This window comes from Gallus gallus, chromosome 9 (assembly GCF_016699485.2).
Source record: "Gallus gallus isolate bGalGal1 chromosome 9, bGalGal1.mat.broiler.GRCg7b, whole genome shotgun sequence".
NCBI lineage: Eukaryota > Metazoa > Chordata > Aves > Galliformes > Phasianidae > Gallus > Gallus gallus.
The window spans coordinates 22,466,821-22,492,768 of record NC_052540.1 but is presented as its reverse complement, the minus strand read 5'-3'; the positions used below and the strand labels follow the sequence as shown (position 1 = coordinate 22,492,768).

The following is a 25,948-nucleotide window of genomic DNA, read 5'->3' as shown; positions in this document are numbered from 1 at the left end:
TGCTTTCAGGAAGTTCCAAGAACAAACCAAGTTACTGCAAATTATATATACATTTTAAAGAGGTAACCAAGAAATAAAGGAACACATTTATCTTTTCCAACTTTTGAAAAAGATTTCATCACTCTCTGAATTTCTGGAGCAGAGCTGCAGCCGGGGTGCAGACAGCTGCCTGACATCCTGCTGCAGGAACACAGCAGCTCTAGAGAAGCCTTTGCTCAGTCACCTTCCCCCCAGCTCTTCTGAGCTCTGCAGGATTCTTGGCCATACCACAACCTGCTCCTGAAAGCACCCAGATGCTCTCAGTCAGCTTACACGGCCTCAGGCTTTGTCCACCTGCACACTGCAGCCACATGAACCACACTGTGGACCTTCAACTGGGAGCAGCATTTCAGCACAGTGCAGTTTTGTGTCAACAGAGACTGAGATGCAGGTAAAGGGAGAACATCACAAACTGCTGGTGGACAACTGCTGTGTCCATCTTCCTACTATCCTGCTAAGCAGCACACAAACTTCTGAAGCTTTCCCAGCCTTTTAACCACAACAGAAGCTTATCAACATCCCAAGAGCCCCGTCCCCATCCCGCCAAAGCGCTACCTTAAAGAAAATTAATTATAGTAGCATCAGTATTTGACATCCAATAGGCAGTAGAAAAAGCCTTAGATTTTATTTCTTGTAAAAATCTTTTAACACATGCAGACTAAAACCAGTGTAAGAAAGTATCCACCATCGTTTAAACAAATAACTATACTTAAATATAAGTGTCTGCAATTGACTTGTATAAAAATAAGGTACATTTTGCTTTTGTACAGAAATCCATTCTCCAGTTCTCATATCAATAAACAATACACAACTCTAATACATACAAGTTAACCTGATCGCTGTTTTCCATCCATCCGATACTGCTAAGGTATTATGTGCAAAAGTTGGTAACAGTTTCTTTCCCAAAAGAAAAACGCTCTACATGTTTTAGAAAAAATCAGATATTGGGTTTAAATTAATCAAATCCTAATCGATTCCCTTGCTCTCAAATGAGTCCATTCGCTGTGTTATATACAGGCTGCACCAGAACCCAGCTGGGCTCACTGCTCAGCGCCTGTGCCTGCTGTGCCCCGACCGGCTGCTGCTGTGGTGTTTCCCTTTGTGGGATCTCTCGAAGGAGCGGGACCTCTCACGCCTGTCTCTGTGGTGCCCCCTCTCATGCCTGTGTTTCTTGGCAGCATCAGAATGATCCCTGGATTTGCTCTGCGAACGCGAACGAGATTTTTTCCTTTTGTGGCCGTGTCTGTTTGCGCTCTTCAGCTCCTCCCTGCCATGCTTGGCCTTCAGGTGCGGAGAGCCGTGGTTGTGGTGTCTGCGAGGGCTGCCGCTGTGGCTGCGGGATCGGCTTCTCGACCTCGAGCTGTACGTCCCAGACAGACTGCGCCTGTTATTGTAGCTTACAGACAAGCGTCAGGAGGTTAAAACATGTCATTCACACACACAAAAAACCTTATTTTTCCTGCTGAGAAGCTTCCAGGCTACCGGGAGAAATCAGTGACCATTTGTGCAGAGGGGCTAACTGATGGGCAGTGGTGGCAATCTCAGAACACCATGATGTGACATCTTTTGCAATCCTACCTTGTTACAAACCCTCCCCTCAACATCAGGTTAGAGAGGAAAAAGGCAGGAACAAAATCAGCACCACTTGGGGAACACTTCATTGGCATCTAAGTTAGCTGTTTCCACTCCACATGTCAGCATGAAGTCTAAAAGCAGATCATGCCATCAGATCTGCCATCAGCCAACACTGCCTCATCCACTCCCCACACAGCTCCCCTCTGACCCCACAAAATACAGGCAGCAATGAGGAGGGGGGTGACCTTTTGTCAAAAGAGAAGAGCCACAATAAAATAAAACCAACAACAACAAACAACTGCCCCGTCCAGCCCCACACCACCCAAACAAATAGCACCACTTACTGCCTCCTGGGAGTATGAGATCGAGACCGGGACTTTGTCCTTGACCTGGACCGACTTGCACTTCTGCTGCTCCTACTTCTCTTGCTTTCTTTTCTCATGCTGGAAGGGGGAAGAAAGAAACAGAGTTATCCTTCTGAGGTGTCCATCACTTCCATTAAACAGCTTCGAAGTCGTTCAGTTGAAGACAGAAAAGTTCCTTTGCACAGGAGAGTTTTTTCACCTACCCGTTGTAAGGGCTCTTTGAAGCTTGCTGCCTTTCTTCTGGCTCTTTTTTAATGGTTTTGGTGTTCAAAGGTACTGGACTCTTCTCTTCAGTTTTCACTTCTCTTGGAGAAGCTACAGATTTAAATTCAAGATTAGATGTTTTACTTGGTCTGTCATAAGCATACTGTATTTCTCTTTACATATACTGTCACCGGAGTTTGTACAAAGGGTAAACAGGAACTCAAGAGCTGCTATTTATCATCCCTGGCAGTGTTTTCGGAAAGGGCAGATGTGGTACTGAGGGACATGACTTAGTGGGTTATGCTGGTGGGAGGTGGCTGGTTGGACTGTTAGATCTTAGAGGTCTTTTCCAACCTTCACAATTGTACAATTCTATTTCCTCCTCCTGAGAACAGCACAGTGATGGAGATACCCACAGGCAGACACAGACACGCGTGTTCGACTGTTATCACGGCAGCTAACAGAAACAAGGCTGCACAGCAAAGTTACAGCCTTCATTTTTAGATGCTTAATACGAATGTAACAAATAGAAGAATAAAATTTTAGTTCATAATCCACACTGAAGCACCCCCTGACGAAGATCATAGGCTTCTCCCATTTGAAAGACTCTCATTGGCTTGGCTACGCATGCTACAAAGCCCATCTAACTCTGCGGTCATGGAAAACACTACCACTAAGGGCCACACGCTGCTACCTGGCCTGCTGCAGTAACACAGACAGCTGCACTGGACGTACACCACAGCCTCCTCGCTCAATAGGGCTCATAGGTTTACTGACAAAGTGTAGGAAGGCAAAGCTTTGTCAGCAGCTGGCCCTGAGCTGCCTCTTAGCCGGACGCTGAACGCCCCACTGCAGGCCCTGCCTTCACTCAAGTTCTTCTAAGGCAAACTCTGACTTCCCAAATATAAGGAAGCCCTTTTGTTTTTTTTTTTTTTTTTTTTTTAGGGAGAAATTTACACTTGCTAACTCAACAATGTTCAGTTTTCAAGAGAAATGACAGTACAAAGTAATTCTGCTTTCTCAGAACACATTCTCAAGCTCCTGAAGAGTACCTGTAGATAGAGGGTCATCAAAAGGTAAGACTGACCAGACAAAACTGTCTGCTCTTCATGGCACTGAGTTCAGACACCTTTATCCATTGCCTGATTCAAGATATGCACTATAGGTTTTCACTGTGACACCACAACAGCACTATTGCTCTGACTTCCCCTTCTGCTTCCTGAGCACAGCCTTAAAGGTACTTCAGAAAAGCAGTTTGCAGAAACACCTGCTAGAAAAGGAGCCCTGAACCTATTAGGGCCCTGCAACACATCAAATACAGAGACTCTTTGTAACACAGCAATGTACAGCATACCAAGTCTAGACACTTTAATAATCTGAAGGGAATATATCATTAGTATGTCCCTGTCTCTCCTGCGGAAGCACAGATGACAGGGAGAGCAAAGCAGCTTTATTTCCCCCGATTTGCTATTTCACTTATCAGTAACTGTGGAAAAATTTCTCTTGCTGCTTAGCTCTGTGGGAAAGTCTAAGTTGTCCTGCAGCTCAACAAGCAAACTTCCATTTAAAACAAATAAATCAGTACAGCTTTAAAATACTCGAGTAGTCTCAAATAGTATCATGCAAGTTCCTGTACAAGAGAACAAGCTTACATGGTTTGGATGCAGGAGAAAAGCCACCCAGTGTCGAAAGTGCTGGAGTTCCATCCGGATTTAAGCCTTTTGCCTTCAGTTTAGCTTCCTGTAGTGCCATTTTCCTTTTTTCCACTTCTTTATCCAGTAACTCATAATTGGGCTATTAAGGTAACAAGAGGCATTAAGCTAAACTTAGCAATTCGTATTTCCATCCCGTTTCTCCACAACGTGGCTCTCATAACCACCTGCCCAGCAGTGCAACTCACTCCTGAGCTTCTGCCATCTGATCTCACACCCTCCCTAGGGAGAAGCAGTCACACAGCAGAGCCCTCACAACTGCATCTGCGTGGAGATGCGTCCCAACATTCTCAGACAGCTGTGAGGCAGCTCACTGACAACAGCCACCACCCCAGAACACAAACACATCATGAAGGTACCTTCTTTCTGGTGTAGAGCTTCAGAGTAGTGAGGCATATCTCCTGGATCTCCTCTTCTGTAGTGCCAAAGAGCAAGAACCAGTGTGGGCGGGTAGGCAATGGAATCTGAAAATGAAGAACAAACCTTAATTGGAGATCATGGCTCACACTGCAAGCATTTTCACTATCTTCTTGAAATGGAACTTCTAGCAATAGACATCCACAGAAAGGCAGAACACCACTCACCTGCAGAGCTCTAGCAGCAAGATAAATGCAAGCACATGCTATAGTCTCTGGCTGAAAGCGAACGAACACATTTGTTCGCAGGCTGTCATTCATGTAATTCCTAAAAGACACAATTGAGGCAAGGTTGGATCATAGGTTTGCATCTTTAGAGGATAACAATACTGGAGACTCAATTGACTTTATTATTTTTTCTGTTATTATATTAAATACTTTTGTTTCTTTAGTTACTGCATCTGATGCTTACATTACTTCCATTAAAGAAGTCTGCACCATTCCCATTGCTCTGAGAAGCCAATGCCCATAAAGCTGTGTAACAGCTTCTGGGTAAGTTACGCTGTACCATGAAGTGTCCACTGAGCAGCAAAGCAGCAAGTACTTCTCATCCCCGCAGCTCTTTGCTTTAAACACCACTGTTCTGGTATTTCAAAATCAATCTGCTCAAGACTCAAATGCAAGCATGAAAATACAGCATGTTTTTAACCTACCATTTTCCAGAGGCTAGATGCAACCTATAAAGTTCACAGAACATTGCATTTAAACCTTATGTGCACTTTGATTAGCACCAGTTTCATCCCAAAGGAGAAGCATCCGATTTGCTCGCTGTGTTTAAAACCTTCACGTTAAAAAAGAGCTACAAGTTAGCAGCAGATCTCCTACTTCACTAGGCTACTTCTCTTCCAGCATGGCAGCACTGCCAAGCAACACATGCCAAGAGATATGTTTAAACAGCAGAGATCTCCATGAATTTTAAAGTTTCTGAGCTATGGGAGAGAAACGAACAGCAGTCAGCAAGTATTGACTGTACAGAACAGTGCCCATACGGATACTAAGTGAACATGCTTCATGCACTAATTTATTATGGAAAACAAAAAAAACCAACCCTTGAGTCTAGCCAAGTGTTAAATCAACTCAATTTATGTTGGCAGATGATCTCCCCAATGTGTCCATGGGCCCTTTAAATAGACTGCAGTATACAGTAGCTAGGCAACAAATACATTTAGAAACATTTTTAACAGGTACTTCTCAAAGCAAATATACAAATCCTTTTGACACCCAGACAGAACTAGAAGATGTTGCCCGATGGATATGGACCACTTCAGTGAATCTCGGATGAGAGCTTGCACTGGGTTGGCTGGAGAGAAGGGCAGCCAAACAGGCCATCCCCAGGTCATGGGCTGAGGTGCGAGGGCAGAGCTCTATGACTTACCATCAGGGACTACCCTTTAATTAAAGAGTAGAAAAAAGAACAAAGTTAAATTGAGTTCTCCATTACAGACTGGAATCAAGCCATGAAAATAGTAAGCAGAAACAAGCACTATAATGGTTTGAAAGTAAATAATTATGTAATGACTTACATCTCATTGCTTTGCATATGGATCATCAGGCTTATTATTTCTGCTACTATTTTCCTGGCTAGGAAGAGAACAGAAAATAACTTACCAGGCTGTCTGTACCAGGGTCTGATTACGTTCACACTCTAAGACTTGTAAATACATCACAATGATCTGAGGGGAAAAGGAAGAGAAAAAGAGACTCACTTTTAACATATAAAGCAACAGTAAAGAAATAACTACCTATAACCAAACAGCACTGCAGGACATTGGGGTCTTCTCCTTTTCTACCTACACACTCTAAGCCCACACAACAGCAGCCACGTTCAGACTGCTCTGCTCCTGGTCTGTGATTTTCAGAACTAACCACCTGTAATGTTACACAGGGAGGAAACTTCTGCCACAGGTCAGTATGGCTATTTGCTCGAGCACTTAAGCAAAAGCACTCCTGACAACAGCTAAGGAATAAGCAGATGAGGTCTGATCGTTTTTACATCTGCGTCTGTTGTCTCACAGCCACGGTGACACCTTCAGGGTAGGACACTTTACAAGTTACATTATTACTGATAACTCACCTTATGTGGATGCTTGACATGAACACAAAATCCCAACTCCTTCAGTACCCTCCTTTCTGCTTTGATTACTTGATTTTTGGTGTTTATGTAGTTCTGATCAAGTATCAGGGGGCTTGGAGTCCTATAGTTTGCAAGAAATAAAATCAAGACTGTTTTGCATATCCAAAAAATAGCAGCAACTCTGTTTTCCCTTCCAACCAACTAATGGCAACAGAAAACGGTTTTCAACTCCTGCAAGCAAGTTTAAGCATTAATCTTGTGCTGTCCAAGTTTAGATAAACTAGTTTAGTTTCTGTGTTTGACTGCCTATGGATTAGATGGCCAAGAGAAAAAATCCTTCCCTACTGTGTACGCAAACCACGCTGCCCTAGCTGCTGGAATGGAGTCACCTTCACAGCAAAGATCTCAGAGAACCTTTGGATTTCACAATGGAGGTGGGGAGAAAGAGCACGATGCTGTTACCTTTGCCAGGCAGGACTTCAGAACAAAAGCTAGAACAGCTTTCAGAAGGGTTTTACTGATGTTAACGTAGCAAGCTTGTGCTTTGGAAGCTGCAGTTTCCTGTGCACCAGAAGACAAAATTATTCAGATCTTGACAGAAAGACAGCCCTGCTGTGATGTACCACAGGTCTAATACAGCAAAGCATTTAAACTTTAAAATTCTCTATGGTTCTGCACACTGCAGCCACCCATCAGTATCTGTATAGCAGTCACCCGTTTGGCAAGGCAGAATTCTAACGTGTGGTACTACCAATTCAACTCCCGATTCCTTCCAAATCCAAAACCTGAACTCTTCAAAGCTCTTTGTTTTTTTTGTTTTTTTTAACATTTCAACTGAAATAACCTGCTATGTGGTTCAGGCACACTGTGCCCCAGTTTGTATTCCTTCCTTTGTCTGTGCTTGGGCTCCACCTGTCATCACTCCCCACATTGTACCCACTGCCTCAAAGATCCTCCCCCACATATCCCACATGCCTTCCAGTGCAGAATAGAGTTGCAACTACTTACAGTCCAGTAAACCACAGCTGCTTACCCCACAACTCTAGCTCACCCCAAGTACCAGTGACACGTTTATTTTACCCTGAATAGAAAACAGTAGTGCAAAGTAGATACAAATATTTCAAATTTCACTACTAAATTGTCTTTCATGAGTTGATCACACTGCTTTTTCCCCCCAGTCAGTCAGAGTGGAAACAACGCTCAAAACCCCCTGGGTTCCTATCCCAGAAAGGAAGGGTCAGCTGAATTACAGAAGTAACCAGAAAGCTCCCAAGCTGCATCAAACCTGGCTTTCAGACAGGTACGCTTTCTGAGTCACCTGGAAGGATGACTATGACCTTTGGTCAAAGGACACAAGCAGCCATGCACTTCACTCATGGAAACACTGTGCTGTATCTCCACACACCAGAAGCATGAGCTCCCCCAGGCCTTGCCAAGGAGCCAAGGAACGGCTCCCAGCAGCTTCATGATGCCAGGAAGGGTCTGCGGCTCAAGCAGGAGCTCTACTGCTGCTGTCAGCATTCTCCATGCCATGGAACAGCACTTCTCTCATTAACTCTCACTCAGAGTGAGTTCCTGAGGTTTGTGATTACAAATACTTTACATATAACTCAGTCAAAGTATGTCATTTTTCACCAAGTAACTGGAGAAGAAGGACTTGAAGTTTAAGGTGACCAGTTCCATGGAGAAGTTAGGATATCAGCAGCAAACACTGCAAGTGCAGTTTGAATGTAATGCCCTAGAGTGGGAGGACTACTTGAAAGAACCAACTGTAAGTTCCATCAGATGAAGCCAATTCACTCCCAGTTTGTGAATTTTCTAACGGCATTACTTGATACAATTTTATCTAGAGATCACTGATGTAACAGGATCTGAATGGCATCACTGAGAGCAGAAACAAGTTTAGGTTCATTAGCACAATGCTTCAGAGGAGTCAATTCTAGAGGAAACAGCTGGAGCAGCTCTGATTTACTGTCTCAGAGCTCGAAAGGGAGGACATACAGCTACATGGGGTCACTTCACATCCTGCTGTGGGATCACTTCTTTCCATATGGGCTTGCTCTCTAAAAGTCATTTCTAGAAGTCAGAAAAACAAAAGCAGTAAGCTAGCTAAGAGTGCAAGAGGAAAGGCTGCCAGCCTTACTGCATGGCAAGTTTCACTGTCATTCTGCAGGGCAAAAGGATCGCTGCAAACACTCTGTATGTGTTTCGCAGCTGAGTGATAGGAACTCAACATTACTGTACATCTGGAAGTGTGCTTTACTCTGTGTGCCCTCAGTTACCTTTTCTGTCACCTATGAGACAAGTTCCAGAGATCTACAGGCCTAAGGAAGCCACAAAAGTATCAGTTTGTCCAGAAGGTATTTCCAGAAATAGACAAACAGCCTTTTATCCACTTCTTCAGAAACAGAAATCTGCATACGATTGTACTGCATCTCATTACAGGCAGCAGTTAAGTTCCCCACTGTGTAAGATTTATCAGCTTAGCACTTTTGCCAGCAACTCCACAGTGTGGGGATGGGTCAGAATTTAGAAGCTGTGGACTTCAGGGATTTCCCTGTGCAAAACTTTTCAGCATTCCCACTGAAAGGCCAGAAGAACTGGATACTGCATTTGCTGCCCTTACATCTCAGAACTGGGAAGTCATCAGTTTTAGGTCCACGTAAAAAGCCAAGGAAATAATTTAAAAGCTTCTATAGAAAACTAAGCTTCAAACCCCATACAGTGAAGCAGTACTACAATTTGCTACTTCCAATCTGTTGTTACAAACCAGAAGTAGCACTCCAGACAAGACTTCATACTTAGGAGCAGCACAGAGTGCCCATTCTGGTAAATCAGTCCAACAGCCACAAAACTTAATCTGGATTTAGAGACTCTGAAGATAAGTACACTGCAATGCATTCGTAACAGCATAAATTAAACATGCTTGTTTAAAACCCCTCTGGCAAATACGATCTGTGTGCTCGACATAACTATAGCTTCGTGAGATGCAATGTTAATGTTTGATACCTCTGGAACATGTGGTAAATTGGAGGAAAAGTTCCCTGCGTGTGCTTTTGTTTAAAATGCACCACGTACTTCTAGCAGTGCAGTGTGACATCAGCATCTCATTTCAAAGAGCACATCTCTCTTATGGCAGCCAGTTCCAGAAGAAAGAGAGCTCTACATTTGTCCCCAGCATTGTAAATACAGGCACTGTAGGTTCATAGAACAGTTAGGAACACCACTGAATTAATGCAGGCCACCTGAGCACAAGTGTGGGACTGCTGCAACAGAAGCGAGGAACAGCCAACCAAGCATCTCAAAGCAACACTTGTGAGGTTACAAATGACAGCAGTCACATTCAGTTGAAGCCTCATAAAGACTTTCTGCAGCTTTCAGGCACATTTAAGGTAAGTAAAACCAACTTCCAACTACATTCTGCATATTAAACATGAGTTATACTTGTCTGAGAACAGAGATATTTCAGCACATAAGGTTTTTTCAAAAGCAGTATTTTCATAATACGACTTTTCTTCATGCACACAAACATTTCACATGCAATACTACATGACATATGCTTGGGAGAGATTCAGAAAACAATGTGCTTGTCCAAAACACTTCTTTTAAAGCTTTTTCTCATTTCCCAGCATTAGAAATACCACCTAGCAGTAACTCAGTTGACTACATGACTTACAAAAGGAAACCCCAACGTCATTCCCACTTCTGCAAACACACACATAAGGACTGCTTACATATCATTTATATCAATAGCTTTACAAATTTAAAGACTTCTGCATCCTTAGGATGAAGGCATGTTTTACTACGAACTCAAACTGCACTTATACAGATCCACAACGTGGACCTAAGAGAACCCAAAACTGTTTAAGAAAGCGAGTCTACTCAAACGCCACGTGTGGGTTAAGAGCTTCAGTTAATGGAAAAACTAAACTACAGGCAGACAGAAAGTACAGCAGCCTAACCATTCATCTCAGTTCCGGGTTGGGTGTGAGAAACTAACTACAGCCTAAGTGTTAGCTTCAGATAAAAGAAGATTAAGCTAGTATTCTAAAAACCTGGACAGCAAAGAAAAAAGCTTATAACAAGATACAGGAGTTCTTCCAAATGGTTCACCATCGGCCAACCTGTTAGTCCCCCGATTCCAGTGACCTATTCTCAGAGCACTGGCTTCTCCTTGGGGATTTTCGATACTTCACTCACTGTTGCCATGACGACAGCTTCATCTTTATGTACCACTCCACATCACCCAGGCTTTGGTAAATGTAGCTGGTCGCTGTATAGTCGGTTGCAAGGGAAAAAAGAGTTGAAGTTAATAACATGTACGGGTCATGTACTTGTCATCTTGTAAAAAGTACAGAAAAACGTTTACATCCTGTTTAAAAAAAAAAGCAAGCCTGAATGGCAGACTTCAGCATTTTAAGATTGATTTCATGCAGATTCACTCAGAATCTCAGACCAACAATACCCATTTTTCCAGGGTAACAATCAGGGCAGAAGTGCATGACTTCTCGACATGATGCATTTAAGTCACCATGTAACACGTAAGTGACATTCTGATTTGGAACAGGCTAGCTGGAAAGACTTCAGTTCACGGGTTAAGTTCAGCTTCTGATCCTTTGTATAGCACAAAAACTACTCATCTGTATTCTCCTTACTAAAAGGAAAAAAAGCACTGCACACAATTAACCAGGCTTCCATATCCAGATCAAGGCCAAAACGTTAGGAATCGCTCCATCAGCTTCAATAATCCAATAACCAGAACCCCTCGTCATAAAAGAAACCACCACAGAATCCACATTCTGCATAACTTCACAAAACTCCCTCTGGGCCATCAGGGACAACAATACAGATAGAAATGGGAAAAAAATCCCACAACAAAACTGAGTTCCACGTGAACTTTAACACTGAATCATTCTTTTATCTGAAGCTAACTCCAAAGACATGAGCACAAGGCAGTAAGAGCAGAAGTTTTAGATGCCACGGAACCACAACCAGGATAAACGTCCCAAGGAACAGCTGGCTTCCCTAAGAGATTTCTACTCCTTCAAGGTAACACAAGGCTCAGTTTGAACTCCTGCTATAACCTAGCGATACAAAGCCATACACGAAGGTGTGAATTTAAGAACCTGACTGAAAACTAACCCTACCCTTAGAGCTAGAGATTACCTTAGGTAATCACACCCTAGAAGTAAAGCCACTTCACCAAAGCTGAAGTCTCCCACCTCAGTCTGTAACGCTGCTGCAAGACATACTGAAGGAAATTGTGTGTTTAATGGCAACTCTCCTTCCCTTTACCCATTCCTTTTCCCTCTTCAACACACAATCTGCTTTCCACGTGAAAACAGACATTGCTTTCCACACAAAAAAAGCAGAATTAGGCACTCACAACTGAAAGCAGCCCCGCAGCTACAGATCTGCACACGGGTCCATCTCCAAGGACTTACACAAGCACACAGTACCAGAGAAGACCACAAGCCTCACTTTTTGCAATTAGAGATACCTCCAGTTTCCAAGGCTCAATCGTACTTCCTCCTTGTTGAGGTGCTGTCATTACAGCCGTACACACTGTAAGCCAAGCCACGCTCTCTTCAGATTCCTTCCAAAAATCACTGTTTCTAAAAAATAACATCACTACCACTACGAGCTCAGCCTTCCCCTTCTGCAAACTGACGCCTCGTTGCCACCACAGCCACAGACTACCAGGAGGAAGGCACGAGGAATACCGAAGCCTGAAGGACGCAGTAGGCTCGGTGGCTCGTGGTGCCTAAGGCTGCCTTCACAGAGCTACCAGCCGGCAGGCCGGGCCCTACAGCAGTGCCGGGCCAGGCAGCGGCACAGAGCAGGGGCACAGCGGTGACAGGGAGCCGGGGGGCGGCAGACGGCCTTACCTTTTGGCTCTGAGCTGCCTCAGGTGGTGAAACACGTTGATCACGTCCCTTATCCGCCGCGGCGCCTCTTCGATTTTAGACGCGAGGTTAATGCAGGCCATGGCGACGATCTGCGGGGAAGGCCGGCTCCGTCAGACCCTTCGGAAACCCCAACAAAGCGCGCCGAGCGCCGCCCGCGCCTCCCCCGGCCCCGCTCACCTCGAAACTGTGCTTGACGAAGGACTTGGAGTAGAAGAAGCGGTGGAACAGCACCTGCCCGGTCGCCATCGCCACCTGTGAGGGCAGAGAGGAGGCGGCCGTCAGCGCGCGCGCCCGCCGCCATTTTGTGTCAGGCGCCACCGCCCCCCGCCACAATGGCGCCCCCCCGGCGCGGCCCGGCCCGGCGCGGCCCCACCTGCGGCAGGCGCAGCAGGATGCCGGCCGCCTGGATCAGCTCGCAGCCCAGGATGCGCAGGTCGGTCTCGCACTGCAGGTCCAGGCCGTCCTGCATGGAAGGGGTGGGCGAGAGGCGCTCCTCGGGGATGAGCGAGTGGTCGATGGTGAGAGACACCTCCGAGTACAGCCGGTCGCCGATCAGGATGCCCGGGGCGGCGGGGGGAGGCGGCGGGGCGGCGGACGAGGCGACGGCGGCGGCCGGGGCGACGGCGGCGGGAGGGGGGGCCGGGTGCGCGGCGGCGGAGGCCATGATGGCGGCCGCTCCGCTCCGCAGCCACGCACGGACTGGCGCTGTGACGCAGCACTCGGCGGCCCCGCGCGGCGCGGCGGGAAAAAAGAGTCCGCCCGCACCGCCCCGCCCTGAGCGGCTGAGGGGACCGGCGGGCGGGACGGGCGGCGCGCCCTGCGCTGCTGCGGGCGTTACGGGGCGGCCGGCCGGCCGGAGCCGCGGAGCCGGGCGGTATCCAGCCGCTCAGATCCCGCGACGCTGCGGTTCGCGCTCAGTGCCTGCCCTCTTTAAGTCGTTCTGAACGGCTGGGAAGAATCGCTCCGAGACGTGAAATCGCGGCTCCGCGTCGACGCGTGCGTTCTCTCCTTCGGGTGTTGTCCCATAAAGCGGAGCGCTTCGGTGCGGCGGACGGAGAGCGCCGACACGGCAGCGGGCGTTATTTACAACCGCCGCTCCACCTCGGCAGAGCTCCGCAGGCACAGCGGCTGAGCCCCTCTGCCCCGCCGGGGAAGGACACGACGCGGCTCTGTCGCAATCGCAGCGCTGGGGAAATTCCGCCCTCTTGCATCACTTCTCGGAACGGCCGCACCGCGCCCGTATCGCTGCGCGACGCGGCCGGGACTACCGACCCGCAGCTGGCGGGCCAGCCCCGCCCCGGCGGGCAGCTCCGGGATCTGATTGGCTCCCTCGGCTTGATTGACACCGCCCGGTTGTCGTCAGCCGTCCGCCATGTTGTGCGGGGGAGCCGTGTCCCCGCGTGGCCTCGCAGGTCGCCCCGGGGCTCTGCGACGTCGCCGCGTCCCCTTAGCCGCGGTTTCCCCGGGCTGTGAGGGCAGGAGGAGGGCGCTCAGGTGCAGAAGGCGGAGCCGGGGGCTTTGTGTGGGGACACGGCTCCTCGTCCTGCGGGCAGGGGACCGGTCAGGAGGAGGCAGTGAGGCCGGGTTCCCTCAGGGCGTGGAGCCCTCTCCCATGGCAGCAGCTCTGAGCCGCCGCCCCGCACCTCACCCAACGGCCCTGGGGCGAGCAGCAGGAGAACAGTGCTCCAGCAGGGAGGCCTTCAGCAAGGCAGGCCCACAGCAGCGCCAGCGGGTCGTGCTGTGTGTGGGCCCTGTCAGCCCGGCGTGCCCAGCACTGGAAGGTTGTTGTTTTCCATTCGTTGCTGAGGAGGAGCAAACCTGAGGGCTCACAGTGCGCCCAGGCTCTGAGGAGCAGGGCTGAACTGTAGCATCACCCTTAACTGAGCAAAGAGCCAGCAGTCCTTGCTGCCAGGGCTCCGTGTGCCGAGACAGCTAGGAAGGAGCATTTGTGGGGAGGTACAAATCCAAGATGCTGATCAATCGGTTTGATCGGGGCGGTGTTGCCAGGCTGTGGCAGGAGGGCTGTGTCAATGAGCTGGAGGTGCAGGAGGCCTGGGCACCAGCAAGGGCAGCAAAGGAGGTGTGGAGCAGCTGGGTGAGGCACTGGGTTCTGTGTCACGGTCAGGGTGAGGCTTTACAAATAAGGCTTTCAGAGTCCACAGTTCACAGTGCTTGTTTGTCGGTCTTTCCTTCTGTTTGTATTTGGGGTTTGAGAGCCAGTCTGTAACTATCACTGAAACAGTGCCTTTTCAGAAGGATTTAATTGCCTTTCCCTTTTTTCCCAGTGCTGGGTGGTGCTGCAGTCTGTGGTTCAGCAGGGCTTTGGTTAGCTGGAAGAGTTCTGTTCCCACCCTATTTCCTGGCCCTTTCACAACTTCCTTCCCCCGAGCCGCATATTGCGCAGTCACTGAGATTTTAGAGACAATTTTACATAGATTTAAGAAGCCCACCACCAACCTGGAGGTTTTCTTTCAGAAACCTCCAACAGCCCTCTTTGGTGCATTGCACAGCCAGTGAGCACACAGTGCTCGTGCTCAGCATCTCTGCAATGGCAAAAGCAATTTACAGGTCACTGAAAGTACTTCAGATTAAAGAAATAATAAAGGGGAGCTGGGTAAAGAAATCTCATGTTTGTATCAGTTCTCATTGGGGTGTATATTTTTCAATTCAGTAAAGTTGAGCAATGTGTTGTCCCCATAGCTGTTATGCAATTGAAAGTCTTAGCAGAGCCACAGAGTTTAATGGTGGCATACTTTTGTTTGTTTTAAAAAAAGGAGCAGTTTGCAGCACCTGCTGATGGTACCTGATGTCTCCAGGATGGTACAGTAGAGCTACATTAGTAAATCATAGAATGTCGTAGGTTGGAAGACACCTTAAAGATAATCAAGCTCCAACCCCCTTGCCATGGGCTGGCAGCCAAAGGCCCCATCCAGCCTGACTCTGAGCACCCCCAGGGATGGAGCACCCACTGCTCTCTGGCCTCACCGCTCTCTGAGTGAAGAATTTCTTCCTAACTTCTGTTAAACCTTTAACGCTTTATTTTGTAACACCATCCACAGGAGGTAGAGCCCGTGTTGTCACCTACCCAGAATCATACCCAGGTACGCACTGTGGGCAACTAAAACCCATCAGCACAGCAGTTAATAAGTTCATGCTTTTCGCCAGGAACCAGCGTGTTGCTGGAAAATGATGGCAATCAGTAACTGCTGGCTGAATCGTGGATGTGAGTACATTAATGAGTCTAATGTGCCCTTCAGCCTGAAGTCATATTTGGGAGCTCTTTCAGTTGACTATGTGCACGTAACTACTGGCATCAAAGTGAACACTAAAATGTTCTTTGGTTTCAAGAGTTCATGCAACAGGCTGAAATCACATAGAGTATTTGCAACATCAGTGCCACGCACAGGGCTGCCAGGAGGCACTGTCAGGGCCCCCACCAGCCCCATTGCTGACCATGGCTTTGGGGCAGTACGAGTCTCCAACTCACCTGAGCAAAGCAAATAGCCCTGGGATGGTGCAGCACTGTATGGCATCTCCCAGATCTGTGGTATCTGTCCTGCACTCCTTTGGTGTTCACACCATTGCAGCACCTTGCAATGCTGTTGCATTTTTCCTTCTTCTGATTGCAGGTACAGTCTCCAAAGCTGAGCAGTGAACTGCATTGGCAGAGGATGGGCAAAGCTGGAATGAAGGTAACACCAGTTCTCCAATAAACCTCATGGGAGAAGAGCTGTAGGGTATCCAGAAACCTCCATCCTGGTGGGTAAGCGAACCACCTCCGTCCTGAACATCCCCTGAGGATTTTACAGGTTTGTCAGCAAATGTTTCACTGGAGGAAATACAAGAGCAGGCTTTTGGCAAATAGCTGCAAATTGCAACATGCAGATACCTTCACAGAAGGGATTTGTTTGGAAAAACGAGAATCTGTGATGGCAGAAACATCTGATTTCCTTTGAGAATGAGGTCGGTATATAAGAAGACAATTTGACAGGCTATTAGGCAGTAAAATGTTTTGACAGTAGGTGATACCTGAAAGTTTCTGCTGTCATATGAAATAGATCAGTTTAAGAGAATGGGGAATGTTACTGAATTAATTTACCCATTGCATTCAAATAATTTTTCATTTCAGAGATTTTGGATTTTTTAAAAATCAGATCTTGCAGGAGATCAGTTTCTATTCTTCAAATTGAATCTGATAAACTAACAACATATCTGTAAGAATTATAGACAGAACCTATGTTACAGAACCTGACTGCAGAGACACTCGCAGTGTGGATCACATACAGGGTTGGCAGTGGTATGAAAGAGCTTGGCACCAAAGCTGTGGCAATGCAGTTTACTCAGGCTGGAGAAATAAAGCTTTACTCTGTCAGAATAAGACTTAAAGAAGAATTAGGTAGGTGCTTCTATAGAAGACTTATAGAGACTGCAAGTTTGGACTCTAAATTAACAGTTCAGAGAAACAAGGGTTATTTGAAATGGTGGTTACATTCAACTCTTACTAGTTTTGAAGGAGAAAAGAGGAATTCAGTAGTTACATCCTGCAACTTGTACCATGAATGACTTGGTACAAAACCAAAGGCGTGATTATGAGCACAGCCCGTTGTACAAATGTTTCTCTGTTTCATGGTAACCATTTCTTTACCTTCTATTCTCGTTTTGTTGGTTTCAGTGCATTCCTCGTCTCTTGCTGGTGAAGCCACTGCTGGTGTTGAGCTTTAATGCCTTTAAGTCTGTACCACAAAAACGTCAGTGAGCCTTTCCTACCATCTGATCGTGTGCTGGAGAGCAGCAGTTTGGTGCATTTTCAGATTGGGCATCGTGCTTAACGTCCTTTTGATTCCAGCCTGTCTTCCAGCGCGTTCAAAACTCACACTTGCTTCTCCCATTGAGTTGCATCAAGATAAAACAAGTGGAATTTATCAGATCTTACCATCACCAGACAACGCCGTGGAGGCAGCAGACATTCAGATGCAGATCGGAGAGAGCGTTTCATCTGCATGCATGTTATTTGACTGAAGTGAACTGGTTTGAGAACTGGCATTAAAATACCAACACTGGCAGTTAATGCTCCAGCCTTTGAACTGCAGCAGGCAGCTTCAGAGGAAGGGCAGGGCTGGTGGCAGCACCACCACTGCTGTTTGCTCATACAGCTCTGACTGCTCTCTGTACTCACCATCCTCCAAGTAAAGACACAGGAGCCAAATTGGCTCCAAGAAGCAGTTTCTGTTCACCCTGGCTCTGACTCAGCCCCCTCCAAGGGCCAGCAGTGCCACCTACCAGCTCTTGGAGTGGGGAAATGAGCAACAAGTCTTGGTCTTATCTGCACCGAGTAATCACACCATGCTTTTAGAAAGCAATATGCTTCGCATGTGTGCTGGCACACACATCTGCCTCAGCTCCATCCTGGGAACATTGCTGTCACTGATAGCATTTCCATCTGGAAGTAGGAGAACTGGGATAACATCAAATGGCAGAAAGTGATATAGAGCTTGGAGGAGGTGCCCTGAGCTCACAGCACAGCCCTGTGCTTTGGTGAGAGGCTCTTGCACCTGGTGCCATAGCAGAAGACCTGAGCAGTTCGTTCTTTACACCGCACACCTCTCCAGAGCTGATCCTCCACGTGCAGATGTGCTTCTCACAGATTAACACCACCAACCAGTCTGTAGCTGCAGGCATGCGAGCAAAAAGGCAAAGGGTCAAAGCTCCAGCCTGGAATAAATCACAGTGAGCCACTAACACGCAGTGTGAGCAGAAACGAGCAGCAGGGGAGATGGAAAAGAACAGGCTGTGTCCTGACAGGCAGACCTCAGCAAGACAGATTTAGCTCTCGTTCAGCCAGGAGGATATTTGTCACTGCAAGGACAGGCCTGCATTATTTTTAGTGGATGCATCATGAGTCCGCAGCTTTAAAGGACAGCGAAAGAAAGATCAGCTTGTCTGGTGAGGGCTTATCCTGTTCTCTCAGAGCACACACAGCCCTGAGAAGCCGAGGAATGTGTCAGTACATACAAGACACCATGTGCTGCTTCAAGTACAACGCCTGCTTTTATTGCTGCTAGCTGTGACACTAGCAGTCAGCAAACCCTGACATCACACGTGCTGTCCTTACCCTGGGCCATGCGCACAGCAGCGTGCCTGCAGGCTGAGCCCAACGGAGCACTTCCTGATAAAACACACCGGAGTTTGAAAAAGATGGTCTTGCTTTCTACCGGTCCACGTGGCCCCAGCTGTGACACGGCACTCAGCCCTGCAGTCACCTTGCTGCACAGCAGGAGAGGTGATTCCCTCCTATTGCCGCCAGCACTGTGTGCTGCAGCCACGCAGCAGAGCGAGGCCGTGCTGCTGGGTGCTGTGAGCTCAGGGAGGCTCCGTGCCGCGCTGGGAGCCGCAGAACCACATCCTGCACGGGGCCTGAGCAATATCTGATAGACTCACTGCGCCAGCTTGCAAACGTCTGGGTGCGATCAGTGAGCAGCTTTGCCAGGTGTTTCCCCTACAGCCAGATACAGTCAGCGCTGAGACGCTTCATCTCACGTAAATCAAGCGTATCTGTCACCACTTTGTCCATTTGCGTATCGGAATTGATGGCTCAGGAAGAGCTGCGTGCCACCAGAGCACCTCCGAGTGCTGTGCCCGTGTTAGGAGGGGCTGCTGTGCGCCCTCCTGACCTGCAGCTGCTTGCTTGCAGTGGGTGCTCCCCTTTCCGAAGGGGCAGTGCGCCACCTAGCGGGCTGGAGCCGCACTGCAGGGGGGGTGCGGTGCTGCGGAGCACGGCCAGCCGAGGGACGGGGAATTAAAGTGCTAACATATGGGCGGGATGCTTTGTTTTACTGAGATAACCATCAGACGTCACCTCTGATTGATCGCGAGGTGCTTACAAATAAAAGGAGCTGCCAACAACAAGCTGTCTGTCCTTGCAGCGCTGAAAAAACTGACCCAAACGCAAGCAGGGTGCACAATGGGAATAAGGGATAGCAAGCAAGGAACTCCCTCCAGAACTATTATCCATCAGCCCACAGGGCTCGCTAGGACAGACAGCAGTGCAGGACCCTGGGCCAGGAGGGTCTCCACGCTCTTTCCCAGAGTTCAAGTGAAAAACACTGAAGAATGGCTTACAGAAGACAAGCTTTATTACTGACCTTTTACCCAGCAGGAGGCAGCACTTCGTTACAAAAAAATAACCCAAACCTCACAATCAAAACTGGGAACGTTTTGCTGATTGCCTGTATCAGCAGCTGTGCAAAGCCTATCTGCTTTTAGCTTCAAATGTAAACGTGTTATCATTAGGGCTAGAAAAAAGGCTTTTGGACTTCATTCTGAAGCAGAACAGAACTCATGCTGGCTCTATGCTGCCTCAAATGGCACCAGACTTTTGTTTCGGTGTTACAGTGTAATCAATGGAAGTGATCAGCATGGTCAATTAACTTCTTTTAAGCCTCTTTGTGTATATTATTATGTATATATATGTATAAATGTATACTTTATGCAGCTGCTGGTCAGGGTGCCCCAAGCACAGCTCCCCATTTCAGTACAGCCTCAGTGCCCCCAGCAGCCCCCCTCCACCCATGGTGGGTTTTCAAAGAGCCCAGGCAGGCCATGCAGTGGCTCTCCCCAGGTGACCGCCCAGCTTTCAACCAACCATTCAACCATTTCAACCATTCCCAGCCTGGATCTAACAGCCTTACGTTGAGGGGAGCTTTACCTGTTGGACATTTCCAGCTTTTAAGCCCACATTCAGGTTCATCTTCCAGAATACCACGTAAGAAAGAGAGCCAACAACCCCAACCTATTGCCTGTGCTCCAGCTGCAGGTTTGTTAGCCCAGCCAGCTGCAGCTCGTTAGCCAGATCCCTCCACTGGCTCAGGCACTCACTCCTTGTACCTACCCTGAGTCAGGCTGCTCTTGGAGAGCTGAGAAAGGCTATTTTGCTCTGTCATTAACTGGAAATTTCAGGAAAGTTTTGGCAAAGTCCATCTGGCCTCCCTGCAGTGCTTTTTTTTTTTTTTTTTTAACCAAGTCATGATTTGGGATGCTGCTATGATTAATGGGGCATGCATTGCATTAGCTCATGTGTCAGGGCAAATAAGTGGTGTCCCCAGTGGGCCATCCCTGGCCTGTCACATCTCAGCCTGTCTGAGCAGCCTGTTAACATTCAGCAGGCTGCTGAAACCCGCTGGTGAACAAGGGGCGTTGCTGGCACTTTGGGACTTCCCATCAAGATGTGTTTGTTAATCCAAATTGGCAGAGCCAAAACAACAGGCACACAGCTGGATCTATCCTAAAATGAATGGCTCCTGTGGGAAATGCATGCACCCGCAGTGCTGGCGTTCTGTGCTGCAGGCCCTTGCTGCACTGCACTGGTGTGTGGGAATAACATGAACATCCATGGCAGCTCTTCCTTCCTTCCCCTCTCCATCCTGTATTTCACAGAATCACAGATCCAAAGTTCCAGTTTGTGCCCGTTGCCCCTTGTCCTCTTGCTGGGCAGTGCTGATAAGAGCCAGGCCCCATCCACGTGGCTCCTGCTCTTTGTATATTATAAATACTGAGAAGACCCATTTCTCAGTCTTCTCCTCCCCAGGCTGAACAGTGCCAGTGCTCTCAGCCTTTCCTCATCAGGAGGTGCTCCAGGCTTCTCTGCAGCCCTCCAATGGACTCTCTGCAGCAGTTCCCTGCCTGCCTTGAACTGGGGAGCTCAGAACTGGGCCCAGTGCCCCAGATGTGGCCACACCAGAGCAGAGCAAAGGGGAGAAGAGCCTCCCTCACCTGCTGGCCACACTCTTTGTAATGCACGCAGGATACCATTGACCTTCTTGGCCACAAGGGCACATAGCTGGCTCACTGTCAACCATTGGTCAACCAGGACCCCCAGGTCCTTCTCCACAGAGCTCCTTTCCAACAGCTCAGCCCCCAACCTGTACTGAGGTGTTGTTATTCCTCCCCAGGTGTAGGACTCCACCCTTGCCCTTGTTGAAGCTCATCAGATTCCTCTCCACCAAACTCTCGCACATGTCCATGCCTTGCTGAATGGCCATACTGGCACATCAGCCACCCCTGCCATCCACATATCACCAGCAAACCTGCTGAGGGTGAACTCTATCCCTTCATCCAGGTCACTGATGAAGATACTGAACAAGGCTGGGCCCAGTACCACCCCCTGGGGAGCACTGCTACCTGCAGGCTGCCCAGACTCTGCTCCCTGGGCTCTCCAGCAGCCTGGTGCTGCACACAGGGCTGCAGGCACTGCATGGCACTGTTCACTGCTCACTGCCAGCGCCCTTGCAGCCATCCTGCCTGCTGCTGATGCCTTCTGAATATTCACACCTGTCCCAGAGAGCCTCCCCACCAAGTGAACAGCGTGCAGATGGCTGCCTCCACCAGCAGCTCTGCTGTCACCAGCCCAGTGTTCCCAAAGCAAATCGATGACCTCTGCCTGCACATCAGTCCCAGCGTCCAGGTGCTCGCCTTCATTAATCACAGTGCAATCTCCGAGGTGGGAAGGCAAGGGCTAAACTTTTCAAAGAATAAATGAAAAGAGGAGTGGAGTAGAGAAAGTGACAAATACAGGTCATGTTGTACAGATATTAGAGCTGTAGATGTAAAGGGAGGGAGCAGTAAAAATTCAGGAGGCCCTCTATCTCCTTCAGGATGAGAGAAAATACTTGTTTTGTTCCTTTTTTATCAGGGTTGTGCTCCGTATGGGTATTACAGCAGGTGGTTTGGGGCTCTGTGCTGCTCATTGTGCCTGAAGGAGTCAGAAGAATGGATGAAAGAAAGTCCTGAGAGCCCTTTGATGAACCTAGAGGTCATTTCCAGCCCAGTCCGTTCTGGGAGTCTCTCATTCTATGAATTGCAATGCTTAGCTACAACTTTCAGGTAAAAGAGCTGGGCAACGTCCTGCTGTTAAACACAGCATCCTCCCCATCACAGCCCCTCCCAGCAGCCTTATGGGCTTCAGAGCTCGGTACCAACACTGATATCTGACACATGGCTTTTATTTCTCCTTTCATCATAGTACGTACAACAGGCTGTGGATAAAACCATTGTGTTCCCCATCATCCTTCCTGTTCCATTGCATTGCCTGTGCTGGAGGTGACTGAAGGTGTGGGGAGCTAATAGGGAGCAGAAGGGGAGCCCAAACTGAGCTCAGCTTGCCGAAGAGGGCGGCTGCTTTTCACCTGTGCTCTCCTTAGTGATTAAATGGGCCGGGATACAACCAGATGTGATGCACTCAATGCAGCTGAAACCATTTGCAAAGATAGTTCTGAGTGCTCAGTTTCCATTCGGTTCACTGCTTTTTGTTTGCCCCCCCCCCCAAAAAAAACCCAACCCTAAAAGGTCTCTGGAGGGCTGCAAGGTGTTTACCAAACCACTGATGAATTCCAGCTGGAGTAACTCTACACAAGACAAACGGTCCTTCCTGGCCAACGTTCGCTATCTCTTTTTTTCCTGCCTGTAAACTTCAGCTGCTCTGTTGGGAAGCAGAAGTGGCCAATGGCCTGTGAGGCAAAGTGAGCCATTTCGAGTCAATTACCCACGAAGGTTACGAGGTGGCTGCAGCTGCTCTGCAGAGATCCCTCAGCAGTTTCTCCCACACACCTGTGCTTGGTCACCCAGGTGGCTTTGGCTGACGCAATGAGGTGAAGCCACAGTCCCGAGGCCCCTCCTGGAGCTCCCATGCAGAGGGCAGAAAGGAGCTCCCCGGTGTCGTGTGGTTGCCCCATGGGGCGCCCTGGGGCTCACACAGCCCCAACCTCAGCATTAACCCAGCAGTGCTCCTGCGTGGTGCACAGCGAGCTCTGCTGCAGGCGCAGCACTCAGCTCTGCTGCTTGGGAGCAGTCCCGGTGGGAGGAAGGCTGGGTGCCTGACTGTGGGTGGTGTCCCACGTCCCACACAGCCCCGGTCCCTGTGGTCCCAGTCCCATTCTAAGAGCAACCATAGCGATTGCTGGAGGGCTGCTGGAGAGCAGGGCGCTCACACAGCTTCACTTCTCAGATAACATCCCGTCTTCCCAAAGCAGATCTTCTGAGCTCTGCCCATGTTCAGCAACCCACATCCTATCCCTAACCCTGACCCCGACCCGAGTGCTCCAGCCCAGGACTCGGAGCGTGGCTGGGGCGGTGTCAGAGCTCAGGCACAGCCATGGACAGCTGGAAAAACATCTTCTGCTGTTGCCTGAACACCACCTGCACCGAAGCAAAGGATCGTCACACTCACGCTCTTCAAAGGGAAAACAACAGCACTCATCACGAGTGTTTTCACTTGGGCCGGAGCCCCAAGCCACAGCCAACGTCAGGTCTTTGGTTACGGATCCGCGCGGCGCCTTGTGACACATGGCCTCCTCCTGCTGCCTGCCCTTGGACAGAGCCACCCCATCACATACACGTGTGTACCCACTGACAGGCGTTACCTGCTTATGCAAAGTTATCCTGACACAGAAGAGCACGAAACAAAGAGGCCTCTTACAGACACTCACAGTTTTTCCACACGCGGCTGCCAGGAACCGGCGAATGGCTTTTTTTGCTCATGGCCTGGAGATGCTGTGGTGCTCCCGTTACTGAGCTGTCCGTGGGGACGCTGCTGTGAGCTCCAGGCTGAACTCTGGAGGGCTCCCAGACGGGTGTTTTGTTTTTCACCCTCTTGGAAGGGAGCTGGAAATGCTGGTTGCTGCTAACAAAAGGCATTGTTTGATTTGTGATGCCCCCCTGCCCCCATTCCGATTTCCTCACGCTTTGCCCACAGAACACACAGGACGTGTGTGGTTCCTCTGCTGGGGAGGAGGCAGAAGAAGTGGAGGGCAAAGGTGGAGGGCAGAGAGCAGCAGGCAGAGCTGGCCCTGAACCAGCAGCTATCGCTTAATGGAACAGCACTGCTGTCCTGAAACACCATGATCTCAGATGGACCGAAAGCCACGCTTCATCACATGCCAGGGTTACCCTTAGAGTGCTTTGTGTCCACAGAAAGTGGAGGGGGCACAGAGAATCACAGAACCATTACGGCTAGAAGAGACCTCTGAGGTCCCCCGACTTTGTCCTCGAAGCACTGTCTGTCAGCACTGCCATGGGCTGGCTGAGCCGGCAGCAGCAGGCAGGCATGGGGGTCCCTGCGGGATCACAAGGGCTGGAAGATCTGGGAGCGAGTGAAAGGTCCAGCCTGTTCCACCTCTACCCGCAGCGCTGTGTGCAGTAACTACGCACTCACCCCCTGTTTTATCCTGTTCCCTTCGAACGTGCTGGAGAACTTCTTGTTCGAGGAGGCAGGGGCGAATGGTGGGGTAACCTTTCCCTGGGAATGCTCCCAGGGCTGCGCTCAGCTCTGTAAACAAGGCCTGGGCAGGCAATCACGTTTCTGGGAAACGCCATGCGTGGGGCTGCTGGAGCACAGGGCACTGCTTGGAGCCTGGGGACACAGCCCGCATCCACAGCTGTGATTTCTGCCTTTGAGCACAGCCTCGGGTGGGGGGGGGGGGGGAATGGATGTGGTGGCAGAGCGCTGCTGCTCCGCCAACTATGGGAGCTGAGCCCAGCCCAGGGGACTTATCTGTCCCCATCATGGTTTTAAACTGAGACAGAGGAGGTTTAGGTTGGATATTAGGAGGAAGTTTTCCACCCACAGGGTGGTGACGCACTGAACAGGTTGCCCAAGGAGGCTGTGGATGCCCCATCCCTGCAGGCATTCAAGGCCAGGCTGGATGTGGCTCTGGGCAGCCTGGGCTGCTGGTTGGCGACCTGCACATAGCAGGGGGTTGGAACTGGATGAGCACTGTGGTCCTTTTCAACCCAGGCTGTTCTATGATTCTATGATCTGTGCAGCACAGGTGTTGGGGAACCAGGAACAGCAGTTTGCAAACCATACATCAGAAGGAACAGCGGTTTTTTTTGAGAGAATAGAGAGCAAATATGTTTGTAGTGAAGCACTGCTTGCTTAGGATCAACAGGAAGACACGTGGAGTTAAATATACTCCATTTTCATGCAGTGAAATAATGCAGCTCCTGCACCGTGGAGCTGCTTTGTTCCTGTGTTGGTGGCACCATTCAAGGTACAAATGGAACGCGATGGGCTCCCCTGCAGCCAGCAGGAATGTGGCCACAGGCACCAGGAACTTGTCTTTTTCCCCATCCCCATCCCTGTCCCCATTCCTGACCCATTCCCCATCCCTGTCCCCATTTCTGTCTTCCTATCCCCACCCTGGGATGGCTCCTGTGGGGGACATTGCACAGCCAGGAAGTGAGGAGTGCCCCAAGCTCCCCGCTCAGAGCACAGCACTGCTCAGCTTTAGAAAACTCCAATGCACATTGTTTTAAAAAAGAAACAGGAAGAACTATTTATGTCTTTGCTCAAGAGGAACATTTGCCACAGTGCAATTTTGCATTTCTTTTTTTTTTTCCTATTTATTTTTAAATCTCCCCACTCTCATCATAGCTGGATCGATGATTTCTGTGCTTCTCCTTTCTGGGAGGTTGACTAGGATAAGCTGCCAGCCGAATTTCTCTTATTTTATTCCAAGTTTTAATTTAAGACAGGAGAAGTGTGGTGAAGCTTCTTGTTCTGTGTAATCATTTCTTGGCACAAAGCAGGGCGCTAATGACCCTAATGGGTCGCATTGCTCCAATGGGTCGCAGGGCAGAGCGTGGGTAGGTGGCAGCGGTT

At 49.1% G+C, this 25,948-nt stretch overlaps 1 protein-coding gene and 1 long non-coding RNA gene across 3 annotated transcripts; one reads left to right on the top strand and one right to left on the bottom strand.

Moving 5' to 3' along the window:
* Positions 1-626: 626 nt before the first annotated feature.
* On the bottom strand, positions 627-13,535 carry CCNL1 (cyclin L1). Its single transcript, XM_015291814.4, has 11 exons — positions 12,668-13,535; positions 12,472-12,546; positions 12,274-12,383; positions 6,386-6,506; positions 5,920-5,984; positions 4,480-4,579; positions 4,255-4,359; positions 3,836-3,977; positions 2,183-2,294; positions 1,959-2,057; positions 627-1,435 (listed from the first exon to the last, which is right to left on the bottom strand). The coding sequence occupies exons 1-11, from the start codon at positions 12,956-12,958 to the stop codon at positions 1,087-1,089; spliced, it is 1,569 nt and encodes a 522-aa protein (XP_015147300.3). The 5' UTR covers positions 12,959-13,535; the 3' UTR covers positions 627-1,086.
* On the top strand, positions 13,071-24,890 carry LOC121111512. Of its 2 annotated transcripts, none has more exons than XR_006930905.1 (3): positions 13,071-16,103; positions 16,967-22,173; positions 22,313-24,890. It is a non-coding gene; the product is annotated as an uncharacterized LOC121111512 (long non-coding RNA). The 2 variants fall into 2 exon arrangements; XR_005862299.2 differs by lacking the exon at positions 22,313-24,890 and having other exon boundaries at positions 13,071-15,395; positions 15,924-16,103; positions 16,967-19,731.
* The last annotated feature ends 1,058 nt before the right edge of the window (positions 24,891-25,948 follow it).